The sequence below is a fragment of the Labrus mixtus genome, chromosome 5 (assembly GCF_963584025.1).
Source record: "Labrus mixtus chromosome 5, fLabMix1.1, whole genome shotgun sequence".
Lineage (NCBI taxonomy): Eukaryota > Metazoa > Chordata > Actinopteri > Labriformes > Labridae > Labrus > Labrus mixtus.
Window position 1 is genome coordinate 30,584,311 of NC_083616.1, and position 20,126 is coordinate 30,604,436.

The window sequence follows — 20,126 nt, forward strand, 5'->3', positions numbered from 1 at the left end:
GATGTTTTGCTTGTGATTTGTGTGTTTTTTCTTGCTAGTTGAAGCTGATTTTTTTGCTTTTGAATATGACCCGTTTTAGAAACCATCAAGTGAATTCAGAGATCTGCCATCGGACTCAACAGCTTTTTTTTGTAAAGATTATTTTTGGGTTGTTTTTTCACCTTCATCGATAGGACGGTACAGTGGATAGAGTCATAAACAGGGATGAGAGAGTAGGAGGTGTCTGAGGTTGGGGAGTCGAACCTGGGGTCGCTGTTTGGAGGACTATAGCCTCTGCACATGGGACGTGCACTGAGTTAAACATTTTCCCCGACTTGACAGCACGTTTTGATTTCATTGGATGGTTGTGGGTAAATATATTCACTTGTTACTCACTCGAAGCTTTTCTTTGTTTCTCTTCCCACAGGAAGCATCAATGTGGACTGCAGCCGCTGATTTGACAAGTCGCGTATAAGGAGCTCCCCCCCAAGGTCTCTCCTGTCCCCTCTCCCCCCCTCCCTTCCCTCCCTCCCCCCTCCCCTTGTCAATCTTCTCCCCGTTCCCCCCTTCCCCTCCCCTCCACCAAGATTCACCATGCTTATCAAGGAGTACCGCATCCCCATGCCCATGAGTGTGGAGGAGTACCGCATCGCCCAGCTCTACATGATCCAGGTGAGGTCACAGCTCCACGTTTCCTACGACACAAACGCTCACCTGCACACACAACATGCCAAAAGACGGCCGAATAATGCAGGAGCCGGGGGGACGGAAAAAAAGGAGCAATGAGAGAGGAGAAACAATCACACGAGTGGGCGTTTTTTTTTTCTCAAAAGGGGGCTATCGCAGTGTGCCCAATTATGAAATGATTGGTCACACGGTGTCTGACGCTGGTGGGAAAACGGAACAAAGAGAGCTTGTGTGCTGATAGATTATCCAATTTAAAGTCTCTGAAGCTGGCTGTTTCCACCCGTCATAGGCTGCATGTTTTTATTCAGGATGGGGGGGGGGGGGCACCCTGCTCAGTGCACCCTGCTCAGTGCACCCTGCTCAGTGCACATACCTACTGCTGCGACGAAGATGGACACACTGCTTTGTCCGTGTCAGACAGTTTCATTTGTCAAAGCGGGCCCTGAGCCTGGAGCCCGAGGGTCTGTGTGAGAGCTTTAAGGTTTACAGCTCGGGGGGCAGGAAAGTCTGATTTCGTAAAGCTTTAGTTGTCCTGTGTTGCAAAATATTTTTCTCTTCATAGGAGTCCATGAAGGAGGATTTATTTAATCCAGTGGTACTGCCAGGTGCACTCTCAGACTGTGGTGAACATTGTGCATTAATTACTTACTTTCTCTTAACACGTGTTGTAAATGTTTAGGTTCATTTTTCCTGTTGGAGGCACATGCTAATCTTGGCACCAAACGTTCTGCAGTCGTGTTGGGATTTCAGCTGCATGCTTACATAACGTGGATCACAAAGTGGTTTTGCATTTGTTGAAGAGCAGGTTGAAGTTAGAGGCCTGTTTGTCGGCTTCAGTGCTCCTGTTGAGATCTTCCACTCTCTAATCGGTAACTTAAAATCATCACACATGTTTTAAAATGTTCAACAGGCAGGATGCTAGTGAAATTATTTAGATTCCTTTACAGCTTAAACAAATAAAATAACCTTGAACATCCAGTTTATTTACACATGCAAATGTATCTACATGTGTTTAAGTAAATGGAGCATACATTGAGCTGCACAGTGTTTCCACAGCCCTCAGGGAACATCTTCACAGAAGGAGTTAAACATTTCAGGACTGCATTAGGAAACTCTTCATGCCTTTTATGCTGTTGACTTTCCCATAGAGAGGCCTCTCATGCAACCATTAAACTCACACACCAGAATTAACAAAGATGTCCACAAATTCTAATCAACCGTGTGGTGTGCTAAAACGACCACACGAGCTACATGTACAGATTTGTTCACCCCAGAGCGCCACAAACATGTTTCTGATTGTGTCTGAAAACCCAGGTGAGGGTAAGTTGTATCATATCCTTGCTAAGGCATTTCTCTCCAATCTATCTAATCTGCATACATGGAATTAACATCAGACGATTAAGTAGTACAGATCTCCCGTTATGTTTTTAACCCAAAGCTGCTGGGAGAGAGAGAGAGAGAGAGAGAGAGAGAGAGAGAGAGCAGCAGGTACTTTTGTATCTCATGAAGATGTAAAAGTTACATTTATGTCTCTTACAAACAGACAGAAAGCACAATGGGTGACACTGTCTAAATTGCACAACGTTTACTTTGCCATTGTATTTCTGCAATTCCGACTTTGTGCAGGAGTTTTCTTGCATTTTTTTGGTAATTGAAAAACGAGAAATAGGGGTCTTCAGTCGGGGGTGCCAAAGACTTTTACAGAAGAAAAACCCCATAGAGTATATTGTTCTCTAAAAGAGGAGCAGACTTTCACTCGACAACCTTGTCAGTTATTTTCTTGTTTTTCTTCTCCTCCCCCTGAAGGAGCAAACAGACGGGTAATCCAGTTGTACTTTCGATGGTTAGGAACATGACTCAGCGACATGCCCCAAAGCAAAGCAGACGTTTCAGGACAGCACAAACCGGTCACTGTGCCACACTTCTACACACTCCATGATTTTCATTGGCACTGTTTGAACAGCGTTTTAATTACTGTACAGTAGACGTGCGTTTGACGTAAGTCATTCGAAACTGCTTTTTCTCCTTGATTCTCTGCACGAGAAGAGACGCCGTGTGAGCGAGAAGGTTTACACGAGGAAAGAAAATCTATACGTGGCATTTTCATGCATGTAAAGAAATGAGAGGAATTCTTCCATTAGTGACCCATAGTTACCTCTCCCCCTGACCTCACCCTCTCTCTCTCTGCACAGCCTGGTTGCTGCGAGGCTTGTGTTGCTATGGCAACCGTGACATCAGCAGCATGCCGGTGGTCAGGTTTTGTTCGAGAGAGGGAGTGAATGAAAAGAGGAAATGGAGGATAAAAAGAGAGTCTGCCTGCAAAGGAGGGAGGGGAAGAAATGAGAGAGAGAGAGAGAGAGAGAGAGAGGATCTTGCTGGTGTCTGTGGATACCCTTGCTTTATTGCTGTATGTTACCAGGGCAACTGCAGCATGTAGGCCTGCCTGCCTCTTGTAAACACATAGCCTGTATAAAAACATGGAGGCAGTCATTGCCCATTGATTTCTGAAGAGGCGTTTTGGAGCCAAATGGATGATGATGGTCACCATGTGGGAGCTGCACCTAACTGTCAGTCAGTCTAGAGACGGGCAAAGAGGAGGAGCTTCAACTTCAACGAGGAGAGCCTTAAGCCTTATGACAAACGTCTACAACGCGCCCACCTGTCAGTCAACTCAACCACGCCCCTATTTGCATCACACCTCCCGTACAGGTTTTAAGGATAAAGAAATGAGCCCAACATTATTTTTGGTACCAGGCTGTTAACATGTTTATTTCTGCTGTAGATTGGGTCTTTAAATACAGGACATAATGGGGATTCTTGACTTTTTGGAGCCAGCCTCAAGTGGACTCTCTTTGAACTGCAGTTTTTTTTTTTTGCACTTCTGCATTGGCTTCATTTTTTCATCACCCGAGGTTTCCGCTTGTGTAAACCTCACACATGAAGACAGCATGTCTGCCTCTGCACCTCACCGCAATGCCCCACCCCGCCTCTCCTCTCCTCTCCTCTGCCCTTACAGCGTCTTCTTATTTGATAACACATTTTAAAATTCATTATCTCTGCATAGGGATTTGCAGTAATCTACGAAATGCAGAAGGGAATGTGTGAGAAATGAAACGCGAGAGGAGCTCACTGTGTTTCATTAACTCGCACACATCCCTCACGTTCTGACTAAGCAACTGTGTCCGTGGAGGGAAGTGAAAAAGCAGCATCAGAAACAGGAAACGCGCCTCACTAAGTTGATAACAGGAGGGGAAAAGCCAGGATGTGACTCTCATCCTGTCAGAGAAGTCAGACCTCAACGCATAGAGTCAGCTTTGATCCTGTTAGCTTTTAGTTAGGAAAGAGATGAGAGGCTGTTTAAAGAAAAGAAAGAAAGAGTTCTGTTGCTCTGAGGGCAGAACTGACCGCACGGCTGCACTTTGTCTTTGTAAAGTAGGATGAAAAGGATTTTCTAGTTGAACAGAGTACATGAGAGTCCTTTTTAGTTTCACTTTGAGGGCAGTCCAGTTTTTAGTTTGACAAACAGACAGCACAGCTACAGAGGAAACACTGTCCCCTCATGAGATACACTCGGGTTGTCAACATATGAAAGAAACATTTTCATGAGATACTAGTTAAAAAATGTAATAATATTAATTCTTGTTTTCATACCACAGCGACAGAAATGGAAGTCTTCAGCGTGCATCAGAGGGTCATTTCTTGGTTTCAATCGTCAAAAATTGCAGGCAAACTCCTGAACACTCTGAACTGTATAAATACATCGGCAACGTTTCGGTTATCGAGATCTGGCACGCGGATCTGGTGTAATACAACAACAGTCGCAGACTCCAGAACAACGACTGAAAACATCTGACCTGAATTTGTTTTAGTTTTGGGCAAGCCAAGAAGAGGTGGCCTAGAGTTCCCTCTGCTGATTGAAGTGCAATGAAAACCAAACATTATTCATTCATCAGGTTATCTGCCTTCACTTTTCTGTTTAACTACAATCTTTGATGGATTCATTCATCCTTTACGCATCTCTGTTATGAAGTGCTTTAAAAAAATAAAAAGATTTGGTACTTTTTGAATCCTGGATCATTAAAATAACAGATTGTATCGAATGTTTTGACAAACTTTGGGTACACAGCATCCAAACTAATACAGTAAGTAATAAGTAATGATTTATAGTCAGTCACAGTGCGTCTTGTTGAGAGTAAACACTTTTGAAGCAGGGAAACGCCCGAGTCCTTCTGGAAAGATCAAACTACGGGTAATTAAAGGTTACAACATTTTGTCAGATGCAGAGCTGAGACACATGCTGTGTCCGAGCCTCTCCATGTGAGACAAAGGGGTCATTTATTTTTATTTTTATTGTGATTAGGTGAACAAGTACAAAACAAAAATGTGCACATAGACATGACAATTAAAGCAACGGCAAATAAATAAATCAAAATACGCAAAAAACATTAGCAAAGACAAATATAATTAAAGTAGATATAATAAAAGTCAAGTAGTAAGTTGAGGTAGTGTATAAGAAAAGTGTTGAATGTGTGTGTGGCAGTGTGATGCATTAAAGTGAGTGGCTGAGTGGGAAGTAGCAGGAAAAATAAACAGAAACCAAATTGAAGATAATTGAGAGGAAAAGAAAAAAAAAAGGGGGGGTCATTTCTGGCAGCCAGTTTTAAAAGGTACTTCATCTTCAACTTCAAATTTATTTTTATCCCCAAGGGAAATTAGATCTCGTTTTTCCTCCTTGCAACAACCACGTCGTCATAAGTTAAATATTGTCACAGAAAGTGGGGCCGAGTTGGTAAATGTCTTCTGTGTGGATCTGATGTCATGTCAGAGTCCTGTACTTCAAAGAAGCATGTCTTTGTTTTAAATGAAGACGAGACAAGCTGGCCTCGAGTTCTCTCTGCTGATTGGAGCACATATCGCAGAGACAGAAATGCAAAAAGCAGTGTAAATATATTGAAACATTATGTTCGTTCATTCTTTTGGGGGCGTGTTATGCACCTCCCTAAGGAGCTGCTGGTTCCTGCTCAGTGTTTTGTATCTTCCTCCTGGTGAGCTGGAGACAATCAGTCGTCCCTGCAGGGGAGGGGAGAAGTGAAGCGGCGTTTGGCAGGCTGCAGTCGCCTGTCAGCAACCTCCCTTAGGATTCAGAGCGGTCGGCTTTCTATTGAGGAAAAATATTCAACTTAATCTCTAAAATTATAAAAAATAATGGCCGCTCATGATCACACACTTATCATACTTTTTTGGTGTAATGGAAAACTAATTGAGTCTGTTTTCAGACTTCAGTTTGTTTTCACATCTGAGTAGACGCTGTGTTTACACATGCAGCTGCAGACATTTTTACACACGCAGTACATTTCAGACTTGACATTTACATCCACTTTAGTTTCATCGACGGCTTCCTGTCTTGTGTACTGACAGCGTGTTCTGTCAGTTTGACTGCCCCGTGGCGTCTGTGCAGCGTCTCGGAGCCGTGTCTGGAGCTGTTGAGAGCAGAGCGCTCGGCTAATGAATGACCTGTCAGAGGTAATGAGGTCCGGAGCTCTGGACGCCTCGTGCAGCCTCCTCCCAGCCTCCTCTGATTCACTTCCTCGTCTGTAACGCATCTCCGCACTGGACTGGACTGCAGAAATCCTTCTCTCTGTTATCTAAGCCGTGCACTGAACACATCATTAAGCACACTTTAAGCTTTGTGTGGACACACTGGGAAGGAAACATTTATGCTCTTTGCTCCTGGTTTTCTGATAACGTCAGCACTTGGACTGTGCTCAGTACTGATTTTTTATCAGTAACACGTCTTCCTCTTGCCATGCCAGACATTCCTGTCTTCGAGGCGTTGAGTCACCTCGCTGTAGATTTACTCGACTGCATCTAAAAGCATGCACCTGGAATGTAAATATGGGAAGGGTGTGGCTCCATGAGATGGTTTTGGGCTTCCTGATTTGCAATTTAGAACGGGCCGAGCTCTCAGGAAGCTGCTGGTTGTTGTGCGTGTTTTTTTTTCTTTAGATTCTTATCTGAATCAGGCGTTCTGTTCACTCTGGAGTCAACATGGTACCAGATTTTTAGACTTAAACAATTTGGGATAAAAATCAAAAGATACTGATACCTGTTTCAACACGAAGACAACAAAAGTAGAAGTCATTGGCCCTCAGTATTCTCACTGATTTCTTGTTATTGATTACCAAAAATGCAAGCAAACTCCTGCACAGACACAACGTCAACGTTTTGGTAACAAACTTCTGAGCACTGTCTAAATTGCACAAATATATTTGGTTAGTGAAACACATTGCACATTGCTCTCTCTCGTTCACCAGCAGCTGCTTTTGGTTAAAAGTATGAACTGTTCACAGCTGACCTCAGTTGCCTTTTAATTGTTCTTCCTACAGAAAAAGAGCAGAGAGGAGAGCTGTGGAGAAGGCAGCGGCGTGGAGATCTTAGAGAATAAGCCCTACACAGATGGACCGGGTGGGACGGGCCAGTACACCCACAAGGTCTACCACATTGGCATGCACATTCCCAGCTGGTTCCGCTCCATCCTGCCCAAAGCAGCGCTGAGGGTTGAAGAGGAGTCATGGAACGCCTACCCTTACACCCGCACCAGGTGAGAACGTGCTCCTACTGAAAGGCCACCTCCACACCCCTTCAGAGAGAGAGAGAGAGAGAGGGAGAGAGCAAGAAAGAAGATATCGATAGAATCAAAAGAAGATAATAGTTTGACCGCAAAAAATGCAACGAGAACAAGTTGATTTTCATTTTTAAACAACAGAATACTGATGTAGAAATCAATATTTGGTGAAATAACTCTGATTTTAAGTTGTTGTTTTTTTGGAATTTTGCCTTTATTGGATATGACAGCTGAACAGGAAATGTTGGGAGGAGAGAGAGAGAGAGAGGGACATCATGCAGCAAAGGGCCGAGGTCGGACTCGGACCCACAGCCGCTGCGACGAGGACTGCAGCCTCTGTACATTGGGGGCGCTCCATAATTCAGATTTACAATCTCATACATGTTGGCGTGCTCTCCACCAGTCAGTCACATTGCTGTCGGGTGGCGTTATGTCAACCCAATCGAGGACCTCATTAAAAAAACATGAGGGGTACCTGTGTGGAATCAAATTGTTTGATACTAATCAAAGGATAACTCTTTTTAACTCATTTTAAGTTGTTATTAAGCGAGGAAAGGCATGTTTATTTTCTTAAAGCACATTTCAGCAAGAAGGCGATTCAAAGGGCTGAAAAACATCTGGACAAAGAGAAAAAGAAGCATTACAAGAGAACATTAGAAAAGTTATTCAAACAGGCCAATCAAAACTCAAAAGAAGATAAATTGATAAGAAAAAAAAGAAAAACAGCTAAAACAGCAGCTAAACGTTTTATCTTAGAATATGTCAGAGTGTAGTGTTATTTTTCACTTTGCAATAATCCACAAACATCCACTCTTTGTGTAAATAAGATTATCTAACAAACTATCAAGCACTTGTAAATAATCCCATCTGTTACATCATTACAGAATTTATTATAATTTATTTTTCAGCATCTTGAACTCCTCACCACTTTTGTATAATGTATATATTAGTTTTACATTACATTATTAATCCTTTTTACATAGTTAAACAGAGTCAAATTACTTGACATCTGACACACACAGATACACACACACACACACACACACATCTGGCCAATAAATCTGATTGTGATTATTAAATTACTTTAATAGGTGGCTGCTTGTAAACAGGCCAGTCTTCATAGTGTGCATGTGTGCAGCAGCTGCTTCGTGTATTCAAAGACACAAATTCAAACCGTCCTCCCTTCAACTCCTGTGCTTATGTTTGGTGCGATACAAATAAAATGCCATGTGTCAGGCGTGTCCATGCCCAGTCTGAAGTCCTGCTCAAGCTGCTGTCCCTCCATTAAAAGCCAAGAGCAAATAAAGACCTCAGATCAAGCTGTCACAATGTGAGCGGGCAGAGCGTCAGATGGGCGCGAGGCCAGCAGCGCTCCCAGCCTGTTAAACCTCCACCGCCACCTCCTTCTCACCGTGTCTCCGTGTGGCGCCTGAGACGCGAAAGGTGCCGGAAAAGAGACGTGCCCTCGACTGTACTGTGTCACGATATCGATAGACTGCAAGTGCCTGTTGACACATCTGTTAGAGCGGTGACAGCTTTGCTTGAACAGACGGGCACGGCTCACACCTTCTCTGTACGCAGCAGCGAGAGGGTGTCGTCACTCTTTAAGAAAATACTTTAAAGTGAGTCTCTTTAACGGTGGCAGATGTCAACCCATATTGCATCCTTTCATTTCTCTCCTGCAGATACACCTGTCCCTTTGTGGAGAAGTTCTCCATCGACATCGAGACGTACTACAAACCCGACACAGGCGACCAGGCAGATGTCTTCAACCTGTCTGCAGCAGATAAGAGGCAGAGGACCATCGGTGAGACAGTCCACATCCACATCCTCAGATATAAACATTTATCAATATGTATCAGGCTGTTTGGAGAGATATTATTATATTAGAGAACCAATATGACAAGTGATGACTTTGTCCTGCTAGAGTTATTAAAATGCAAAGTTATTTTCAGTAGGTTAGCCCTGCTCGTGTTTCTATCTGCACTTTAATGCGTCAAACATAAACATACATGGGGAGGCCCACTTGTGGCAGTATAGAGGTACTGCATGTGCTGCATGTGCTTTTGCTGTTGGTAGCACGTGCACCTTTTTAACATGAAGCTGCTGTTGAGACATGAGTTGGTTCCAGGCCATGAGGTGACACAGTTTCATTACAGATGTTCATAAATCAAATCAACGATGGTTGGTGTGTGTGGTTTGATGTGTAATGTCAGCCTGGAGTTCAGTTATCCAAAGAATGTCGAGCCGTTCCACACAAGTTCGTACAAGTTGTACAAATAGTACCCCACCCACATCTGAACACATCCTCACGTTATATATCTGAAACACACCGTTTGTGACACCTGCCACGCACTTAAAAAACACTTACACGCCTTTTTTTTTTTAAATTGTTGTTTTCTGAATTTGAACCGTTTTTGTTTTTTTTTGGCAGACCCGATCGACATCGTGACGGATCCCATCCTCCCTCATGAGTACAAAGCAGAGGAGGACACTCGGCTCTACAAGTCGATGAAGACTCAGAGGGGTCCTCTGCAGGACGACTGGATAGAAGAGTACAACAACAACCCGGGGAAGACCCCCATCATGTGTGCCTACAAACTCTGCAAGGTGGAGTTCCGCTACTGGGGCATGCAGTCTAAGATTGAACGCTTCATCCATGACGTGGGTGAGTTGACAGCCACAGATGACACAGGCTTTATCAGGTAATGAATGAAGTTACATGAAAGCCTCATAAATGGAGAAAACAAAGCCCCATGCACACATGCACTCCTGAAAACATTTAGAACGTTTTAAGATAGCCTGCCCATGAAATCTTTCTGTTTTCAAATATGCATTCTGGAAAATTTCAGGCAAACTACCCCTGTAATCTTCCCGAGTTAGTTGTTCAAACATGCACTACACAGCACCTCCCTGTCAAACAAGAGTGCGTGTGTGTCACCTTTATATCAATGCTACGTGAATATGAGCACATTCACAATATCAACAAAAGAGTGGAGACAAACAGAAATCATAATGAAGCAGCTTCATTACGTACTGTTTGCATTGGTTGAGAGCATAGAGTCTGTGGTCATGAGTCAGCCGCAGGATATACTGTAAACGTCACCGCCCCCTCCTGTTCACCTGGAGTGAATATTCATGAATATTTCCTGCTGTGTTCTTACATCAGCTCACCCCGACTTCACACGGGAAATTTACTCGGGAGGCTGGGAAAGTTGGGAGTGAAAAATTTGCCTGTTTGTGTTCACACATGCTGCTCACCACAAACATTTTCGGGAGTTTTGTGCAGTTGTGAAAGCAGCATTTTTCAAATTGCTTTCTTAGCGCACATCAGGAGATTTTCACTGGACGGGAAGGAGGGGGTCAAAGCAAGCCGGAGATGACGTAAGAAAGACGCTGCAGGAGTCACAGTGTATCCAAGATAGGAGGGAGGGACGCAGGAAAACATACAGATACAGTCTGGATGAAACATTTGTATATGCATTCAGGCATGAAGCTTACCCTACAAATTCTGGACATTTTCAAGAGTTTTGTTACGTGTAAAAAAAGGGGGTTTAAAGGCAGGTGTGTAATCTTTTCTGTTGTCTCTGTTCAGGGCTGAGGAAGGTGATGGTGCGTGCCCACCGGCAGGCCTGGTGCTGGCAGGACGAGTGGTACGGTCTCACCATGGAGGACATCCGGCAGCTGGAGCTGGAGACCCAGCTGGCCCTGGCCACAAAGATGGCCCAGTTCTGTCAGGCCGAGGAGGCGACGGAGGCCAACGGAGGAGCTCCGTCTCCGGATAAAGAGAAGGAAGTTAAAGAGGCCATCAACTCCATCGAGACGGAGGACGCGGCCGTCAGCTCAGCGGGAGAGACGCTGCAGCCACGAGGTGTGCTCACCAAGCAATGGTCCACTTCATCCCGATCCTCCCGCTCATCCAAGAGAGGAGGTGAGGAGCATGCACCATCTGCACCTGTTCACCTCTGTCTCCTTTTGTGTGTGTGAGAGACTGACTCCCAACTTTCATCCTTTATGTGTTCATACGTCATTCTACTCATCTTTTTACGACAGCTTAGCCTGAGCTGTATTCCTTCTTCACACATAATCACGTCTATATTTGCCCTCCATCTCGCCTTATTTGTTCAGTCCGCCACCTGACTCCATCCTTAAAGGTTAACATACTTGTGCAAAGCCCGAGGAGGACTTGTGCTTTATCTCTGGAGTGAAGTCTTTTTTCTTTCTTCTTTTCTTTTAAACTTTTTGTTTGTGCACACAAGAAGAATTATGCATGTTAACTTTTGGCTTTTTTTTTTTTTTTACAACCGGTACGACGGACAGAGAGTAGACAAAATAAACTTAAATCAGAAATGGAACAGCTACGATAACAGCGACCCGCTATCAGAACAGGGAAGGCAAAAAATCCAGTTTTGTGAAGTTTGTGTGTCAGTTAGAAGGTATTAATCCTCCAAAAACTAGTGTTACAACGTATTACCCAACTGCTGTTTTTTTTACATATGAGATAATTGATTAAAATAATTTAATCAAAGGCTGCTGAATATTGGGTTAGTCGTTGAATCGAGAGTTTCAGCAGGTCGGCCGATTTCTTTCAAATTTGTTCCAGATAAGTGGAGCATACATGAAGAGTTCTTGTTGAATTAATGTCAGTGACAACAGATTGAAAGAAGGTGTAAAGAACTAAGTGGAAGATGAAGAAAGCAACACGGTAGAGAAGTGAATAATTATCAGAAGACAAATTAGTTCATCGCTTTCAAAAAGGCCGACGTGTTGTTGAAGGAGACGAAGAGTGAAAGTCCAAATTTAAACTTGACATTATCGTCCAAACTCCAACTCTGGACTTCATTGTCATGAAAGTGCTTTACAGTTTGACTTCTTGATTCTACTGAGGATCTCTGCCTCACATTGTTTTTATTAGTGTTAAATCAAACAGCTCAGGAGCAGCTTTCTCAGTGAGCGCACTCCTCCTTTAAAGCCCCTCTTTGCTCCTCTGTCTGGAGAGAACTATTTCTACTCCTACACATGCAACACTATCCATCTTACCTCGTCTCACCCCTACAACTCGCTGGATCTTACCTGGGTTATTTTTAGCAAGCAACTGCGGCATCACAAACCACATCGTCCAAACACACCCATAACATCTTCAGTGTCACCCCTACCTTCAGGCAGCGCTCGCTGTAGCTGCCACCTGGACCCTGAGTCCCATCCCGCGTGCCTCGTCTCCCCCCCTGTGGTTCCTCTGCTGGGCTATTTTTAGCTGCAGTGCTGACATCACGCATAGAGGTGGCTGACGCTCTCCACAGTGAACCTCCCCCTCTCCTCCACCACTGACAGTTACAGCTGTGACCCCCCCCCCTCCCTTTTCCTCAGATCTAATTATATATGAGGCATAGGCTGGAGACACATGCTAGACACAGCCTGCTTTTAGTTTTTCCATTTTCCTCAGCCAGTGCGCTCGTAGCTCACTTTTCACACAACCCCCCGATGGACCTCCAAACAGTCCATCTGTGATGAAGCAATGCACCACAGAGGCTGTTGCATGTTTATATAACACTGTGTGTGTGCGTGTGGGCCGGGGGAGATTGTGCAATATTTCTTTGTCATAGAGTGTGTGTGTGTGTTAAAAAGAGAAAGAGCAAGGCTGAAACACATGTCCCAAAATAACAGTGTATTCCTTGTTCTTGTGTGGTCTTTCAGTGAGCCCGTCACGTCACAGCATCTCCGAGTGGAGGATGCAGAGCATCGCTCGAGACTCAGAAGAAAGCTCTGACGAGGAGTTCTTCGACGCTCACGGTAACCACCGCTCAGACTTCAAATTCAAGTCCATAGTTACATCATGAAAGTCTTTTTTTGTTCTCAGCTTTCCAAGAAACCTGCCTGCTTCCTTCCCCTCCCTGACTCTGCATGAATCTCTTTAACCACAGATCACTTCTTAAGCTTCCCAGATACCCAGCATGCTTTGGGGCTGCAGTTGAAATAGGTGGGTGTGGTGCTGCATGCGCTCCTCTGGATGAGTTTGGCCGAGGACACGAGCCAGCTGTCTCATCCTGACGTCCAGATCAGACAAACAAAGACCAACAGTCCCTCTCACCGACACACTCCACGTCCTGCAACATCGTTTACACACACACACACACACACACACACACACACACACACACACACACACACACACACACACACACACACACACACACACACACACACACACACGATAAGGGGAAATAAAGCATCATTAATCATGGGTATAACCTAGATAAATGTAAACTAAGCGGCACAGATAACTGAATACAAAATTGATTTATAGCCAACCCTTAAGGCCGAATGAAAGTGGATACGCTCTCCTCCGTCCTGATCAACTACTTTTATCACTTCTATCGATCTATCCGTATTAAGATGATACATTGTGTCCTCAGGAGCTTCCACTTTTATCTAAACCACATTTGTGAAGGGTGCAGGCCGGGTATTAATAATACACTTGTTAGAAGTTTTCTTTTTGTTCAATATCTTGGAGCCACCATAGCCCAGCGGTTATGTTGCTCGCCTCTTGTACGGAGGCTAAAGTCCTCATCGCAGCAGCTGTGGGTTCAAATCCGACCTCACCCCTTATCTGCATGTCGCCCCCCCACTCTCTCCTCCCAACGTTTCCTGTCTCTCTTCAGCTGTCCGATCAAATAAAGGTAAAAAGGCCCAAAATATAAGTCTGATATCTTGATACTTTTTCGACGCCAGGTGTTTTAAAACGATAAATTCTCTGTTACTTTAATCATCAATAGTATCAAGAAGTACTGAAACTTAAAAAAAACATCAGATCTTTAGTCATGCTGCAAAGGAAAGAAAGAGAGCAATTCAAAAACATTGATAACATATTTGTGCAGTTATGAAAGTGTGCAGGAGTTTGCCTGCTTTTTATTGGTAATTAAAAACAAAAAATTACTAAATAATGGTGCGCAGGACTCGTGGTATCGAAACCGGTTTAAATATGGATAGTTCTTTCCTAGTATCGCATCCAGGTTTAAAATTTTGGTATCAAGACACATATACACACAAATACATCATCCTTTACATTTCACAACAAATCCAAGCAACAGCATCTTGTCATGATGATGAAACGAGAATAAAACCTTGTGGTCATTTCTGGTATTGATACTCGGGTAGCTGTGCTGATTTTCTCTGGTGACTGGAATGCAATCATTAGATCTCAATGTGTTGATATTTGATTGTGTTTGTCTGTATTCATGTTTTTACGGAACAATAAAAGTATGTTGGCTGTCTGACCTATAAGCACACCACATTGAATCCAGTGAACTGCACTGTTACATAAAGTGCAAACTTCATTCAGCCTCTCAGTGACGGTTTAACACGACAGTTATAGACGTGTTGTTCCAGTTTACAGCTCAGGACAGTTATTATTGACATGTGTTGCTACACTACAGAGATGAGCAGTTTTTTTGTTTTGAGATAAAGTGTGAATAAACATGTTTGTGTGTATCACCTGGATGAAGCACACAGATTGGGAACAGATAGAAATTAGAATCACACAGACACTTCAAGGTACCGTTGACATCAGATTTCCATCTTGTTTACGTGCACAGATTTTTTCAATTAAATTGCAAATGAAAAAAGGAGTCTTACAGAGGCTCTATTACTCTGTGTTTACCGTCCACGTCTGACTGTGCACACTGAACTAGCCTTAAAGGGGAAGTCCTGCAGTATTTGTCCTGCAAAGTTTAAGACATTTTAAAGGTCCTGCATTATGCAAAATGCACTTTCCCATGTTTTTCTAACACTAAAATGTGTCTCTAGTCTGTCTACAAAAACAATTATGAGAAAAGTCCATCCTCTCCGTCTTCTGCCTGCTCCACTTTTCAGAAAATGTGTGCTCAAACAGGCTGTTTGGAGATTTTCCCTTCATGACATCACAAAGGGCAGTAGCCCCTCCCCCAGGTGGGTGACACTCCCACAGCTAGGTGTTTGTTCTGCCCTCTGAGTCTGCCTTCTCACCGTAAACAATAGGACATGGAGAGAGAAAGTCCAAGCCACCCCAAGCCCTTCCAGAGAGGGGGCGTGGTCAGACACAGCTCATTTACATATTTAAAGGTACAGACACAGAAACAGCCTGTTCTGAGCAGGGCTGAAATAGAGGGGTTTATAGACATGATCAAATACACAATCTTAAACGGATTTACTCATCTGTCTGTGTTTCTGAGAAACTGAATGCAACCCTCTGTGAAAAACTACAGAAGCCACAAAGCTGGCATGCGTCCTTACATTGAATTAGCTCTGTTTCCTGTGGTCGTTTCAAGTTGTTTCTGGAGATCTCCACTTATTTATCTCTTATCCTCAGAGTTGCAAAAGCTCAAAAACAAAAAAGTAACTTACCTCATTAGTGTGAACAATGGCAGCGTGGTCTGGCCTTTCACCATGACCTGACTATTTAGCTTCTTTTTTATTTTTTTATCACTAGCTAGCCTAAATTATCCCATTATCAGAAAAAACAAGCTTTTGTATCTTGAGATGATGGGTAATGTAATCCATTACAATGGATTAACCACTGTTGTAATGTTTTGATAAAGAGGAAAATAAGTCAAGACCTCGAAGAAAACAACCAGAAATGACTCGTTATTTCATGAAAATGTAGAAAATAAAATGTGTAGAGACATGTCGGGCCACTCCAACCAGCATTTATCACCATCACCAGTATGTTTTAACTTTTGTTTATGTTTACCTTTTCTATTTCCAAAGTTCACATTGTTATTATTATTTTCAGATTATTAAGAACAGTGAAAATGTAAAAAACAAACAACATAATATAATGCTCGTGCACGTTTTGATAATCAAGTTTCTCTACCCAATATTTAGGGCTAGACAAGCAACATTCATTTATTTACTATTCTCAGATGGGGCCCATTTAGGGAGGTTCCCAACTGTCATTCTAAACTTTTGGACATTTTGAGCCACTGCTGGGGTTTAAAGGTTTGTCATTGGCCCTCTACCGGGCTGGGGTCCCAAACAGTGACCCGCATTGCCCGTTGACAAGCAGCACCTCTGAGAACAGGAGGTGGAGACCTGTTTGTTTGTTTGTTTGTTTGTTTTCCATAAATAAAGATTCTGTCATGATAACATAAGGGGGAATATTTCTTTTTGAACCTTTTCTTCTGAACTGATGGAATCATAGATTACTTCCAGTGGATGGATAACACGTCCAACAATACATTGATTTGTTATAAAAAGAGAAATAATATCTTTAAATGTTTCTCCATTGATGATCGTTATGTGTTTTTTTTTAATCCATTGTGGTCATCACACCGTTCTCGTCCAGTTTCCTGGAACACACTCGTGCTCCTCGTTTGAGACTGAAAAATAAACCTCATTAGTCATCGATGAACACGGAGGTTATTTTATAAGCACCTAAATAACAACCGTCATTTTCACTCAATGACAACATAATGAGTGATCCTTTACATCAAACTGTTCTGGATATTTTCTATGTATTAGTTTATACTGTTGGTGTTATGACAGATGTAAAAAAAAAACAAAAAAAAACGAGTGGCACATATGCTCGAGCTGATGGTGACATATGTTGTTTATCTCCCCTGCAGAGGATTTCTCAGACAGCGAGGAGGTCCTCCCAAAGGAAATCACCAAGTGGAACTCCAACGACCTCATGGACAAGATCGAAGCCGCAGACACCGAGGAGAATCAGGGTAAAAAAAACAAACCACCATGACCGCCTCATTAAAGACAGACACACGGCCTCTGTATGTGATGTGAAGAATCTGTGCGCGTGTGTGTGTGTGTGTTTGCAGGTGAGCTGTTCAAGGAAATGACAGTGGACTATGAAAGATCCGCCAGTGAGGACAGACTGGACGAGGTACGTGTGTCTTAGAGTGAGCGTACGTTATTAAAAAAGACACAACTGTACCTGACTTTCTCTCATGCAGTATCGTCCCCCAGGACCCAAAGGCTTCTGTTAAATTTGATTTCAATCACAGACTGTATAACTAGATGGACGGAATTGCCACGGCCTGAAAGTGAAGCCAACTTACTGGCTGGCTGCAGTGTAGGTCATAAGCTCCGCCCCCTCCATGTTAACAGATGGGATAGGGATCAAACTTTAAAATAAAACATCAGATACATTTGTGTCAAACTTGTTTTTTGTCTTTAAAGGTAGTTCTTGTTATGCTGATTTATATTCAAGTGTTAACTTTTCTGAGAAGTTTAGTCAAATTAGATATTGGATGTGTATGTGGATGATTGACAGCTCTGTTGACAAATGCTCCTGCTGCGTTATAAGCCCTGGAGTGGCTGAGCAGAGGAGAAAGGAGAGAGGAAATGCAATTAACACCAACACGAGTTAATGAGTGTTCCTTAACTGTGAGTGTCTGCTTCAAACCAACACAAGAATCCGTCTATCGGTCAGGACTGTCCCAACCCGAGAGATCTTTGAAGTTTTATCAGGAAGTGAAATGTTTTGGTGAGCCAAAGGGTCGGGCCAAAATTCAGTGGCTCCTCCTGAGCATGCACTGACTCCAAAGGACATCGCCTGCACAAGATGTCAACGCCTGTTGCAGGGATATTTTGGCTTCATTTTTGGAGGAGACGGAGACGTGTCGTCCATATTTATATGATTTTCACACACTTAATTTTGTAATATAACAGAAGGCTTGTTGGTCCCTGAGCCTCTCTGTCCTCTTGTGTTCAGATGCGTGGCTCAGTTCAAGCTGATAGCTCTCCCATTCCCACCATCACGGTAACCAGGCATCAGTCAGTAAGTCAACCTTTTTCTGCACCAGTGCATTGTGGGCCTCAGCGGCTCCACAGAGACCCCAGCTCCCTCTGAACAAACCCACTACTTATTCCCTCGCCCCGCCCGTGTTTTTTTCCCCAAACCCTAAACATGTGTCCTCCTCAACCTCGACCCCCCCCCCCCCCCTCTGTTCACCTGCAGCTGTGGCGTTGAGTGTTCATGCAAACCTACAAACTCTGATGTCACATTCGTTGTCCACGAGAAGCGTTGCCATTGTTTGCTGTTCAATCGAACAGTCGTCCAGGTGCGGTGTAGGTTTGCTCTGTTCTGTTTCCCTTCATGGTTCTCCGCCCCTCTCTGGATGTTTTGTTGTGTGGTCCATGTTTGAAAAGATGGACAAAAATCATGACTCACAACTTCAAAAAAAAACACAACTAATGTCATGCACGATGGCTAAGGACCTGTAGTTTATTTGTGAGCATGTCGTCTAAATGGAGACTTTTAAAAGTACCATTAAATATTCTCCACGCGCTGTTCCTCGTCTGCAATCCGTTTAATACTTTTCTGTTTGTAGGAGAGCTCGTCCCAGCAGTGCCTGCAGCCTTCAAAGATCCACGTGCTAATTCTGGTTCTGCACGGAGGGAACATCCTGGACACAGGCGGCGGGGACCAGAACAGCAAGCAGGCCGACGTTAACACCATCAGCACGGCCTTTGAGACGGTCATGCGCGTTCACTATCCCGCTGCACTGGGACGCATCGCCATCCGCTTGGTGCCGTGCCCTGCCATCTGTGCCGAGGCCTTCTCCCTGGTGTCCAAGTGAGAGGACACACACACACACACACACACACACATATATTATTCTGCACGCTGCAACAAGCTCTGAGGATGCTGATTGAAGGTTTCTGTTTGTTGACTGTCGTTTGTGTTTGCTTTTAATGGAAAAGGTCCAGGTGCTGCTCATGACCCCCCCCCCCCCCCTCCTCTTTGTCTTCCTGTCTTTATTACTTTGCACTCCTCTGTGGCCTTGATCTTCTAAAATATGTTCATAATTACATTTCTTTTTCTTTTTTGTGTTGCACAGCCTGAGCCCTTACAGCTACGATGAGGGCTGTCTGTCCAGCAGTCAGGACCACATCCCCCTGGCGGCTCTCCCCCTTCTTGCCACCTCTGCCCCGCAGTACCAGGAAGCCATGGCAACCGTCATCGTCAGGGCCAACCAGGTGTACGCAGACTTCATAAAGTCTCTGGATGGGGCGGCTTTCTCCGGCCAGGTCGGTGAAGTCCAATTGTCACACACCAGGTTTCTGCTGTGGTCTCCTGTTTCTTTCTGGAGTTGTATGTTAACACACACTGTGTTGTGTAATGAGCAAACAGTGGGTGCACATGTGCAGTGTTATGTGTCCACACTGTGTGTTTACTTACATACAACACATGTAAACAGTATGACAGCTGAGACTTTCTCTGTTGTTTTTTGATTAATTGAAAATAATACAAAATACATTAGTGACCTCCTGATTAATTACGAACCATCCAGACCACTCAGGTCGTCTGGGACAGGTCTGCTCTCTGTCCCCAGAGTCAGAACCAAACACGGAGAAGCAGCGTTCAGTTTCTATGCTCCTTATATCTGGAACTAACTCCCAGAAAACTGCAGCTCTGCTGAAACTCTCAGCTCTTTTAAATCCAGGTTGAAGACTCACCTGTTTACAGCTGCCTTTCATTAAACAATTTTAATAAGATTTTAAACTTTAACTCTGCACTGTAACTTTGAACTCTTTTTATATTTTTACTTTATTTATTTCAATTAATTTCATTTGAATTATTTTTATTTGAACATATTTTCAGATTTAATAATTTAAATGTTCTATTTTTTCTTTTCTTTCCTCTGTCATGATGCTTTTTGATGTCTTGTGTGAAGCACTTTGAATTGCCTTGTTGTTGAAATGTGCGACATAAATAAACTTGCCTTGCCTTAATTATTAACTGTAATATCTAAATACTAATCATATTCCCTCTTTTGTGTTGAGTTGTGTTAGTGCAGCAGCTGTGCAGATAGATAAGATTAACCTGAAACTTAACATGTAA

At 43.5% G+C, this 20,126-nt stretch overlaps 1 protein-coding gene across 8 annotated transcripts in view; it reads left to right on the forward strand.

Moving 5' to 3' along the window:
- Nucleotides 1-20,126, forward strand: part of LOC132974900 (membrane-associated phosphatidylinositol transfer protein 2-like) — a 64,225-nt gene that overhangs the window by 27,428 nt on the left and 16,671 nt on the right. For all 8 annotated transcript variants that reach the window (XM_061039226.1, XM_061039224.1, XM_061039229.1 and 5 more), the window contains 10 exons: nt 407-651; nt 7,053-7,267; nt 8,977-9,098; nt 9,726-9,959; nt 10,887-11,222; nt 12,986-13,081; nt 16,891-16,995; nt 17,098-17,162; nt 18,613-18,857; nt 19,123-19,312. In XM_061039226.1, coding sequence (XP_060895209.1) covers nt 574-651; nt 7,053-7,267; nt 8,977-9,098; nt 9,726-9,959; nt 10,887-11,222; nt 12,986-13,081; nt 16,891-16,995; nt 17,098-17,162; nt 18,613-18,857; nt 19,123-19,312 — 1,686 coding nt within the window. In that variant the 5' untranslated portion in view covers nt 407-573. The remainder of the gene's footprint in view (nt 1-406; nt 652-7,052; nt 7,268-8,976; nt 9,099-9,725; nt 9,960-10,886; nt 11,223-12,985; nt 13,082-16,890; nt 16,996-17,097; nt 17,163-18,612; nt 18,858-19,122; nt 19,313-20,126) is intronic.